We start from the raw sequence: 11617 nt of genomic DNA, 5'->3' as shown, positions 1-11617 counted from the left end.
ATTATCTATCTTATCTATTCTATATTATCTATTTTATCTATTCTATATTATCTATCTTATCTATTCTATATTATCTATTTTATCTATTCTATATTATCTATCTTATCTATTCTATATTATCTATATTATCTATCTTATCTATTCTATATTATCTATATTATCTATTCTATATTATCTATCTTATCTATTCTATATTATCTATCTTATCTATTCTATATTATCTATCTTATCTATTCTATATTATCTATATTATCTATTCTATATTATCTATCTTATCTATTCTATATTATCTATATTATCTATTCTATATTATCTATCTTATCTATTCTATATTATCTATCTTATCTATTCTATATTATCTATTTTATCTATTCTATATTATCTATCTTATCTATTCTATATTATCTATATTATCTATTCTATATTATCTATCTTATCTATTCTATATTATCTATCTTATCTATTCTATATTATCTATATTATCTATCTTATCTATTCTATATTATCTATATTATCTATTCTATATTATCTATCTTATCTATTCTATATTATCTATCTTATCTATTCTATATTATCTATCTTATCTATTCTATATTATCTATCTTATCTATTCTATATTATCTATCTTATCTATTCTATATTATCTATCTTATCTATTCTATATTATCTATATTATCTATCTTATCTATTCTATATTATCTATATTATCTATTCTATATTATCTATCTTATCTATTCTATATTATCTATCTTATCTATTCTATATTATCTATCTTATCTATTCTATATTATCTATCTTATCTATTTTATATTATCTATATTATCTATTCTATATTATCTATCTTATCTATTCTATATTATCTATTCTATATTATCTATCTTATCTATTCTATATTATCTATCTTATCTATTCTATATTATCTATTTTATCTATTCTATATTATCTATATTATCTATTCTATATTATCTATCTTATCTATTCTATATTATCTATTTTATCTATTCTATATTATCTATATTATCTATTCTATATTATCTATCTTATCTATTCTATATTATCTATCTTATCTATTCTATATTATCTATCTTATCTATTCTATATTATCTATATTATCTATTCTATCTTATCTATCTTATCTATTCTATATTATCTATCTTATCTATTCTATCTTATCTATCTTATCTATTCTATCTTATCTATCTTATCTATTCTATATTATCTATCTTATCTATTCTATATTATCTATATTATCTATTCTATATTATCTATCTTATCTATTCTATATTATCTATATTATCTATTCTATCTTATCTATCTTATCTATTCTATATTATCTATCTTATCTATTCTATATTATCTATTTTATCTATTCTATATTATCTATATTATCTATTCTATCTTATCTATCTTATCTATTCTATCTTATCTATTCTATATTATCTATCTTATCTATTCTATATTATCTATCTTATCTATTCTATATTATCTATCTTATCTATTCTATATTATCTATCTTATCTATTCTATCTTATCTATTCTATATTATCTATCTTATCTATTCTATTTTATCTATTTTATCTAAATTGTTTCCAGACCACCGACCGACAGGCAGAACGTGCTGGAAAGGTGGAAGTTTTCCAGAAGTTTCCCAGAAAAGCTTCGATCCTCAACATGCCGCTGATCACGACACTCTATTACTGCTGCTTCTACCACTACAACGAGTCAGAGGTTAGTCTGAGTTTAACTAAACCAGACTCTACTGGGCCCTGATTCAGAAAGGAACCAGATTATTTAAACCAGTTGAACCAGATCAGCTCGTTTCCTTTGTGTTTACAGGGAACCTTCAGCGGTCCGTTGAACATCCGTCAGACCTTCAAGGTGTGAGGAGACGTTGTTTCAACACATTACAGGTAAAGGTGTGTCCTCGCTCTCTGACCTCTGACCCTGACTCCAGATCTCTGAGAAGCAGTACTTCGTGACGGCGTTGGCAGCGCGGGCGAAGCTGAAGTCGTGGTCGGACGTAGACGCTCTGTTCACCAGCAGGAACTGGCTCGGCTTCACCAGGAAGAAGTCACCGCTCAGCTTCCAACGAGTCGTAGACATCCTGCAGAAGAACTCCGCCCCCACACAGGTGAGGAGGGCGGGGCCTAACTGACATCACCGCCCTGTTGTGAGGGGGTTGATTGACAGGTGTGTCCTGTGACTGACAGGTGCTGCAGGACTACGTGGCGCTGGTTGATGATGCGGAGCTCAGGATCTCTTTGGCTCAGAAACACAAGTGTCACGACATCGTCATCAACGTGAGGCTGTTAATATTAATGCTGTTCTGTGATTGGATGATATTTAAATGGTTGTCATGATGACTGGCATGTCTCTGGGCCAATCAGACGTACCGGGACTTGAAGGACCGGCAGCAGTTGATAGGATACCGAGGGAAGGTGGAGAGAGGATCAACGGAGGAGAAGAAGATAGAGGAGCTGCTCAACAACACGGTGAGGAGGAGGAGGAGGAGGAGGAGGAGGAGGAGGAGGAGGAGGAGGAGGAGGAGGAGGAGGAGGAGGAGGAGGAGGAGGGGGGGGAGCGGGGAGACGTAGAGGAGAAGAAGATAGAGGAGCTGCTCAACAACACGGTGAGGAGGAGGAGGAGGAGGAGGAGGAGGAGGGGAGAAGGGGGGAGCGGGGAGAGGTAGAGGAGAAGAAGATAGAGGAGCTGCTCAACAACACGGTGAGGAGGAGGAGGAGGAGGAGGAGGAGGAGGAGGAGGAGGGGGGGGAGCGGGGAGAGGTAGAGGAGAAGAAGATAGAGGAGCTGCTCAACAACACGGTGAGGAGGAGGAGGAGGAGGAGCAGGAGGAGGAGGAGGAGGAGCAGGAGGAGGAGGGGGGAGGAGGGGGAGGAGAGGTAGAGGAGGAGTCATCCTCACCATGTGACCCGTCTCATGTTTTTTTTCTTCTTCTCTTTCAGCAAATCCGGTGGAAGAACTAAATGATCTCGTTTCATTTGAAGACTTTTATTTTGAAACAAAAAAACTCTTTCCTGATGAGAAGCGCCGTCACCGTGACAACGGAGCCGTCCAATCAGATCACATCTGCGTCTCATTGGTCACAGAGATGAGCGCTGACTTTGACTCCGCCCACAGAACACAGGGTGGGTGGGGCTTATATTTCTGCTGAGTCATCAGTTTGATTTTATGAATATTAATGTTGAAAAAATAAATAAATATTAAAATGAATTTAGTCTTTTCTACTTGAGGAGAGGTTTGGTGTTTACATTCCTTTAATTGATGCAGGAGACACCAGATCACTGTGACGTCATCAATTAATAAAATAAATCAACTCATCCAAACACAGAACACGCATCAACCTATCACAGACCAGCTCTGCCCCCCAACAGCCCACGTTCCACCCTCAGTCTGGCCTTTAGCGGTCCCTTCAGAACCCGGACCAGCTCCACACTGCCGGCACTCTGAGCCCGGGTCCTGCGTGTTGTTACTCAGCCGTACCGGACAAAAAGTTCACCAACGTGTGAAGTTTTCCTCTTAGCGGAGTGTTTGGACCAAAGACAAACGGAACAAATGTAAAAACATCCCCAAGACCCTGGAACCACCTCTTAAAAGTCCAAACAGTGCTGAAGCCGAGGACACCGAAGGACCACAATGAACACTCCCAGCTCTGGATCAAGGTGCTCTGGACCCGTTTGTGCTATCGCCCCGTGTCCGACCCTCCACTGGAGGTCTGCTGTCCGCTCTTCAACGAGCAGCTTGTACAGAGACCTCCAGCTGCCTTCAGGAGAAACATCTGGACCAAAGAACTCAGTCCACCTCGACTCCTTCATCCCCGTCAAAGAGCGCCGGTTGACGACCTTGGTGTGGTAGACGGTGTGGTAGACGGCTTCTTTGCCCACATCCTGGAACTTCTCCAGGTGCGGGGTTGTGAAGGTGAGCAGCTGACTCCCCTCTTCCTGCCGCTCCCCCACAGAGGGGAGGTGGACAGAGAGGGGAAGCAGGACTCAAAGCCGTCACACCGCTGGTCTCACAGAGACTCTCTGGGGTCTGGACAGGGCGGCACAGACCTCCTCCACCGCTCTGTTGATCAGCTGAGGTGATGCTGCCGTCGTCTCTCAGGACGTCCATCGATGTCGCCGTCATCCTCGTCAGACGGCTCAGTTTGGTGCAGAGTTCTTAAAGAACAACGGTTCCTCAAACAACCACATTCCAGGAACCTCATGTGTGGCCCGTGTGGTCTTGAAGATCTTCACGCCTGCTGTAGAATGATGTTCGTCCCGTAAGGTCCAAAGTCTCTGGGTGCAGGAGGAACAGCTGCTTGTCGACCGCCCATCTCTCCTCAGCAGCAGTCGAGCTGTGATGAACCAGCCTGGGCCACAGACGGAGTCCTTGAGCTGTCTGGAGTCTGAAGGAGGCCATGTTGGACTGGATGTGGATCAGTCCGTGTTCCCTCTTCATCAACAGGCAGGTACAGAGCTGCTGCCCGGGCCCAGTGCTCGCCAGACCAGAAAAAGTCTACGATGGATCTCTGGACGTCCTCCATCAGGCCTCTCTGTGGCGTCAGAGCGATGAGTCTGCGCCACAGAGTCGAGGCAACTAAGTTATTGGCAACCAGAACTCTTCCCCTATACGACAACGGGGGAAGCAACTATTTCCATTTAGAAAAACGAGCGCACTCTTTCTCCTTCACTCCCTCACAGGTCTTTGCTTGAAAGCCCTCGTTGCCCAAAAAAACCCTCTTTCCCCCAGTCCAGACCAGTCCAGTCCAGACCAGACCAGTCCAGTCCAGTCCAGTCCAGTCCACCCGGCAGACCGGGCGCTGCCCGTCCCTCCACGGTCCCACCAACAAGGCTTCGCTCTTGGCCCAGTCGTCTTCTCCCTCGCTGTACAGGGATTGGTCGACTCAGCCCCGCCCCCGTCTTCACCACATTGAGCACCACTGTACAATAATCCAACCCAAGCCAGAAAACCGTCACCAAAACCAAAAGCCTGAGTGTAGAACACAGATATGAGTGATCCACGCTGTCAGAGGCTTTCTCCTGATCCAAACACACAACACCAGCGTTTACATTATTGTTCCTGCACAAGAGGAAAATATTGTCCATACTTGTCCTGTCAGGTGCACAATATGTCTGGTCTGAATGTACCACTAAGTCCAGGTTGCCTTTGAGTCTCTTTGATAAGGCTCTGGTCAGCACCTTATAGTCGGTACAGAGGAGGACCACCGCTCGCTGACAGGAGACGGTTCTGAAACACTCCAACAGAACACCATGCAAGTCATGTCCAGTATGTTCCAGAAGCGTTTGTAGAAGTCTGCTTTGAGCCCATCAATCCCTGGTGTCCTTCCCGATGCCACCTGATTAACAGCAGCCGTCAAATCCTCCAGAGTCAGCCCACAATCCAGAGCAGCGCTCTCCTCCGGGCTGAGCTGAGGCAGCGTAGAACGGTTCCTCATCCCGGACTGGTGGTCACCCCGCCTCCTGGAAGCCTAACGGTGCGTTCACACCAAACACGACACAAAGTATTCGCGCCGCGTTAATCGCGTCATTCATGCTGCGTCACTCGCCGGGGACTATTTGTGGTAATTCGCATGAATCGCGCCATTCGCTGCAGAGAGGGGGCGTGGCTTATCACCCTGGAAGCCTTCAACTGTCCGCCATCAACCATGGAGAAAATCAGCTATTTCTGCTTCGTACTAGTGGAAGTCCAGATATCCCGGGGAACTAAACGCCGTCTCGTCTGGTTCATAACGTAGTCCGGAGGAGCTCCGTGGATTTCATCGAGGTCACTGTGTGCGTCTGTTTACTACGCTGTACGAACACAAAACAAACTGGTTTTACTGCAATAAACCGATAAAAGAAAAGCCAAAATAACTACGTCATGATGCCGGTTTGTAAAAAGTCTGAATTCATGTTGAGTTTGTTCTCTCCGCAAGACAACAAGCTAAGCTAACATTGTAGCAGCTCCATCAACACTCAAAGTAACATCATCTCGGTGTAAATACAGCAGCGTATTCTTTATTCTTTGTACCATCTGGTTTACACAGAGTCTCTACTGATATGAGCTGTGGAGCTCTGGGTGATTGCTGTGAAGTATATCCGGTCCAGTCTGGCTGCACTCACCCTGTTGTTGTTGACCCTCATGTGTCCCGTCTGGATTGTGGATGTTTGGTTCTGCATGCGTCTAGCAGGTCCAGATGTGTGATGACCCTGTTCAGGCTGTGAGGTGATAGTGGACGTGGTTCCTCACCGGTCCGGTCTACAGTCCAGTTAAAATCACCACCAGTGACTAAAGGTTGTTGATGGTTCTTTAGTTCATTGTCCAGGATGTCCTCTCTCTCTGTTTCCTGGTTTGGTGCAGAAATATTGACAAAGCAGAATATTGAGCTCTCAATTTCTGCTTTCACAATCAGCAGCCGGCCCTTCACCAGCTCAGCTCAACAACACATGGACCTTAATGGACCCCCATTGGGGGGGGCGACAGAGTACACACATGTAGTACAAATCACTTCTGAGAACGGATGAAATGATATTTTATGATAAATCAAAAACCTACGTAACGAAGAAATTCTGATCAAATGGACCATGGAACCTATTTTAATCACTCAGAAACATATATATACACAAAGTACTACAGTATACTACAAGTACTACCACAATGTCACCTGTTCTTCGCCAGGAGAAGGCGAGCTAAGTTCTCCGTTACCGGTCCTACGACACACACACACACACACACACACACACACACACACACACACACACACACACACACACACACACACACACACACACACACACACACACACACACACACACACACACACACACACACACACACACACACACACAGTCTGTGTATCAGGAAGAGGTCATGTTTACTGGGTTTGACCCTTGGGGGCCGAGCATCGGGGATTTGTATTTTTATAGGCTTAAAATTCTGTCAATCACCTTAAATAACGTCCCATTACACGCGTTAGTCTTCCGCATTCAACGCTGTGTCGTACGCGCAAATCGGCCAATCACAGGCTGTGTGAGGTTCAATTGCATTCTGTAAACATTCAGACGAGGATGAGCATGTTTTACAGGTTATTATGGAGCCCAGGCTCTGCTGTAGCATAGACTGAACACTATCAGTGATTAAAGAAGTGAAATATAAAGTTATAGTATTTAAAAGTACAATAAAACAGCGACATCAAAAAAAAAAAACCCTGAAAATGTTCAATTTGAGCCGTTTAACATTCATCCAGCATTTATCAGAAACACACAATGATGTGTACACATGCTGACAAAGCTCACATTCATTCATTTAAATGATCCAAATAGAGCTCGTAGGTAGATTCACTCTCTCTAGAGGAGGAGGAGGAGGGGGAGGAGGAGGAGCAGGAGGAGCAGGAGGAGCAGGAGGAGGAGCAGGAGGAGGAGCAGGAGGAGCAGGAGCAGGAGGAGGAGGAGTCCTGTAGTAACATCTCGTCTCCACCAGGTGTCTCTGTGTCTCTAACTTCTTCATGTTGTGATCGATCTCTCTGATCTCTCTGATCTTTGATTTTCGGGGTTTTCAGAGTAAAAGCTGCTTCCTGTTCTGTCTCGTGAAGAAGAAAAATGAATAATGAATGATGACGTGATGGATGATGACGTGGTTAATTAAACATAGAGGATGAATAAATGATGCTGCTCCTCAGTCTTTGTGCTTCAGTCAGAGCGCACGAGGAGGAGACGCGACGAGGAGACACGCGGAGGACGCACGAGGAGACAGGAATAGGAGACACACGGAGGAGACACGAGGAGGAGACCCGAGGAGGAGACGCGACGAGGAGACACGCGGAGGACGCACGAGGAGACAGGAAGGAGACACACGGAGGAGACACGAGGAGGAGACACACGGAGGACGCACGAGGAGACAGGAAGGAGACACACGGAGGAGACACGACGAGGAGACAAAAGGAGGAGACACACGGAGGAGACAAAAGGAGGAGACACACGGAGGACGCACGAGGAGACAGGAAGGAGACACACGGAGGACGCCGCACGAAGAGGACGCACGAGACGGCGGTGAGTGTTCTCTTTTAACGGTATACATCCATGTACTTAAACACGGTCATAGTACATCACAGTACTACTGTACATGTAGTATTTCTGTCATAAAACTGTTTTTAACTTCATAATACTCAATATATTTATACTTTATATGTGATAATTAAGAGTTAATAAATCCTTCACTGGTTCTTTATTGAGACTTTAAAAACTTCTGATTTAAATCACCTTTAAACAACAAGAACAACAATAACTAATAATGATCATAATAACAAGAATAATATTAATAATAATAACGTTTTAAGGCTCAAAGTGGAATAAAATAAATACATAAAGTACTTGTACACAAGTACACAATCTTCTCGTCGGTACAACAATAAAACTAAAAGGTTTTGATATTATTCATCATCTGCATACTAATATATAATATAAATACTATGACAATACACAGTGCTCTGCTTTAAACATATATAATATTTATGTTCAGATTAGATTACTTTATATAGTATAGTACTTTGATATATTTATACTGTGATGTATAGTATAGTACTTTGATATATTTATACTGTGATGTATAGTATAGTACTTTGATATATTTATACTGTGATGTATAGTATATATGGTACTGATTTAATACTATTCATCACCGTATTATACACTAATCCGATATAATCATATTTATTTAGTAGAATATATATATATATATATATATATATATTTATATATATATATATTTATATAAATACACATGAGTGAATGAGTCTCATCATAATAATAATTAATTCATGTTTCAGTTAACGGTCAATAGCCAATAATTAAATCTAGGCCCCGCCCACCTGCAGTATTCAGAGCAGCTGATTGGACGCTGCTGTCAGTCACACAGATGACGTCATCATTAATTTATGTTCAAATGAAAGTATTGAGATTTATGAGTAATGAGGTCAGAGTGTAAACAGCCAATCAGAGTGCAGCTGGTCCTCTGGAGGCGGACCTCACACATGAACTATATATATATTAAAAATATACATGTGTGTGTATATATATATATATATATATATATATATATATATACACTGAGTGTATATATATATATATATAAAGAATGCTGTCAGATGGTGTCTGATTGTTCTGAACGTAGTTTGAAGTTGAAACTGATTCTGAGGTTTGACTTCCTGTCGGACAGGAAACTGAAATGAATCGTTTCTGTTCACTTTCCATCAGAAGTTTGTGTTTGATAAGCGTAAATACGATAACGCAAAGACGACGACGTAAAGACGATACCTTAAATACGGTAACGTAAATACGATAACGTGAAGATGATAACGTGAAGACGATAACTTAAATCCGATAACGTAAATACGATAATGTAAAGACGACGACGTAAAGACGATAACGCAAAGACGGTGACGTAAAGACGATGAGGTAAATACGATAACGTAAATACGATAACGTGAAGACGATAACGTGAAGACAATAACTTAAAGATGATAACGTGAAGACGATAACTTAAATACGATAACGTGAAGACGATAACTTAAAGACGATAACGTAAAGACGATGACGTAAAGACGATGACGTAAAGACGATACCTTAAATACGATAACGTAAATATGATAACGTGAAGATGATAACGTGAAGACGATAACTTAAATACGACAACGTAAAGACGATAACGTAAAGACGATGACGTGAAAACGATGACGTAAAGATGTAAAGACGATAACTTAGAGATAACATAGATGCTAACAGCCTGAACAGAACAGGAAACCTTCTTTGTCTTCCGTAGTTGATCTTGAATCTGATTGGTCGTCTCTTTCTTTCTGCAGACATCATGCACGAGCCTCCGGTGACGTTTTCTCTGACGACCAACACGAGCTCCATCGAGTGCCGGCCTCCGTACGACGAAGGCCGGCTGCCGCTCGTGCTGCTGTACAGCGTTGTGCTGGCGGTCGGACTGCCGGCTAACCTGCTGACCGTCTACCTCACCTGGCTGCAGGTGTGCAGGAAGAACGTGCTGGGCGTGTACCTGTGGAGCCTGTCGCTGTGCGACCTCACCTACCTGGGCACTCTGCCGCTGTGGACGCACTACGTCAGCGGAGGTCACTCGTGGCCCTGGAGCTCGGCCGCCTGCAAGCTAACGGGCTACATCTTCTTCAACAACATGTACATCAGCATCTTCCTGCTGTGCTGCATCTCCTGCGACCGGTACGTGGCCGTGGTCTACAGCGTGGAGTCCCGCGGACTCCGCCGGCAACGCGTCGCCACCCTCATCGCCCTCTTCATCGTGCTGCTGGTCGCCGTCGGTCACATCCCCGTCTTCACCATGAGGGAGGGCGACGCCGCCGAGGGCGACCGCCGCTGCTTTGAGCCGAGTCAAAGCAGCGCCACGGTGACGGGCTTCAACTACGCGCGCTTCGTGGTGGGCTTCCTGCTGCCGCTGCTGGTGCTGGTGGTGACCAACCGCGGCATCCTGGCCAACGTGCAGCGCAGCACCGGGCTGCGGCGAGAACAGAAGGCGCGTGTTTGCTGGCTGGCGGTGGCGGTGGTGGTTCTGTTCCTGGTCTGCTTCGCCCCGTACCACCTCATCCTGCTGGTCCGAGCCGTCATGTTCCACTTCCCCCAGCTGGAGGACTGTCTGTTCGAGAGGACCATGTACACGCCGTACACAGTCTCGCTCGGTCTGTCCACCGTCAACAGCGCCGTCAACCCCATCCTCTACGTCCTGTCCAGCGACAACATCCGCAAAGAGCTGAGCCGAGGACTCGTGCAGGTCTGGGACAGAGCTCACCTGAGACCGCGATCCCACAGCAGCCACAACAAGATCCAGCCCACCAAGAACTCCTCAGACCTGAATGTAGTGACCGAGCCCGAGAGGCACCAGGGAGGAAAACCACCGGGGACCTGACAGGCCGACCTCTGCTGGAATCTACTGGTCTTTTGTGGAAGAGTCCACCAGTTGTGGGTCTGAACATGAACAGTTTGTCCTTTGAGGAGCAGGAAGGAGATCTGACGGTTACTGGTCATCTGGAGCAAAGACGAACCAGATCAATAAAGTTTTAAACTGAGACTTTTCAGACTCTCCGGTTTGTTTAATGAGGAACAAACTGAAACCGTTTATTTGTTCATTTCAGTGAATATGTGATATCCTGAATAAAGTGAAATATTTGAATTTATACAAAATAAATTGAATTAAATCGGCTGTGACCACATGTTCCTCACGAGGATACGATCTCGTTCACTAGTCGGGTTATATGTGTTCAGACAACTTGAGCCGCGAAGCATCCGACGGGTTTCTCCACGTTTCATCACTTCCTCATTTAGATCAGTTTAGATCATTTAGATCAGTTTAGATCAGTGTGTGTGTGACAGAAAACACCAAACCAGCATAAAACGCGTGAATCTCGTTGATTTTGTGTGAAAAACACTTTGAGCTGTTGTGAGGTGTGAACTTGCAGAAGACTTTGGATGTGATAACAGGATGTGATAACAGGATGTGATAACAGGAAGTGATAACAGGAAGTGGTTTAGTGAAGCAGAAACAGGAAGTTCAAGAAACAGTGAAAGGGATGTTTCCACAAAGAAAAT

General features: G+C 43.7%; 2 protein-coding genes across 2 annotated transcripts in view; both read left to right on the top strand.

Annotated features, from left to right (window-relative positions):
* The window catches only part of vipas39 (VPS33B interacting protein, apical-basolateral polarity regulator, spe-39 homolog), an 8162-nt gene extending 4938 nt beyond the window's left edge, over positions 1 to 3224 (top strand). Inside the window, exons 14-19 of the mRNA XM_079180858.1 lie at positions 1594 to 1728; positions 1837 to 1878; positions 1955 to 2131; positions 2211 to 2300; positions 2388 to 2492; positions 2963 to 3224. Coding sequence (XP_079036984.1) covers positions 1594 to 1728; positions 1837 to 1878; positions 1955 to 2131; positions 2211 to 2300; positions 2388 to 2492; positions 2963 to 2983 — 570 coding nt within the window. The 3' untranslated portion in view covers positions 2984 to 3224. The remainder of the gene's footprint in view (positions 1 to 1593; positions 1729 to 1836; positions 1879 to 1954; positions 2132 to 2210; positions 2301 to 2387; positions 2493 to 2962) is intronic.
* Positions 3225 to 7607: 4383 nt separating this feature from the next.
* On the top strand, positions 7608 to 11178 carry gpr132b (G protein-coupled receptor 132b). Its single transcript, XM_079180184.1, has 2 exons — positions 7608 to 8050; positions 9859 to 11178. The coding sequence occupies exon 2, from the start codon at positions 9864 to 9866 to the stop codon at positions 10935 to 10937; it is 1074 nt and encodes a 357-aa protein (XP_079036310.1). The 5' UTR covers positions 7608 to 8050; positions 9859 to 9863; the 3' UTR covers positions 10938 to 11178.
* The last annotated feature ends 439 nt before the right edge of the window (positions 11179 to 11617 follow it).

This window comes from Pholis gunnellus (assembly GCF_910591455.1).
Source record: "Pholis gunnellus genome assembly, chromosome: 19".
Taxonomy (NCBI): domain Eukaryota; kingdom Metazoa; phylum Chordata; class Actinopteri; order Perciformes; family Pholidae; genus Pholis; species Pholis gunnellus.
Note: the sequence above shows the minus strand (reverse complement) of the source record. Positions and strands in the feature narration are given on the sequence as shown.

What these genes read in the sequence shown, in the direction of transcription:
- gpr132b (XM_079180184.1), top strand. Translation starts at nt 9,864, where the DNA reads ATGCACGAGCCTCCGGTGACGTTTTCTCTGACGACCAACACGAGCTCC.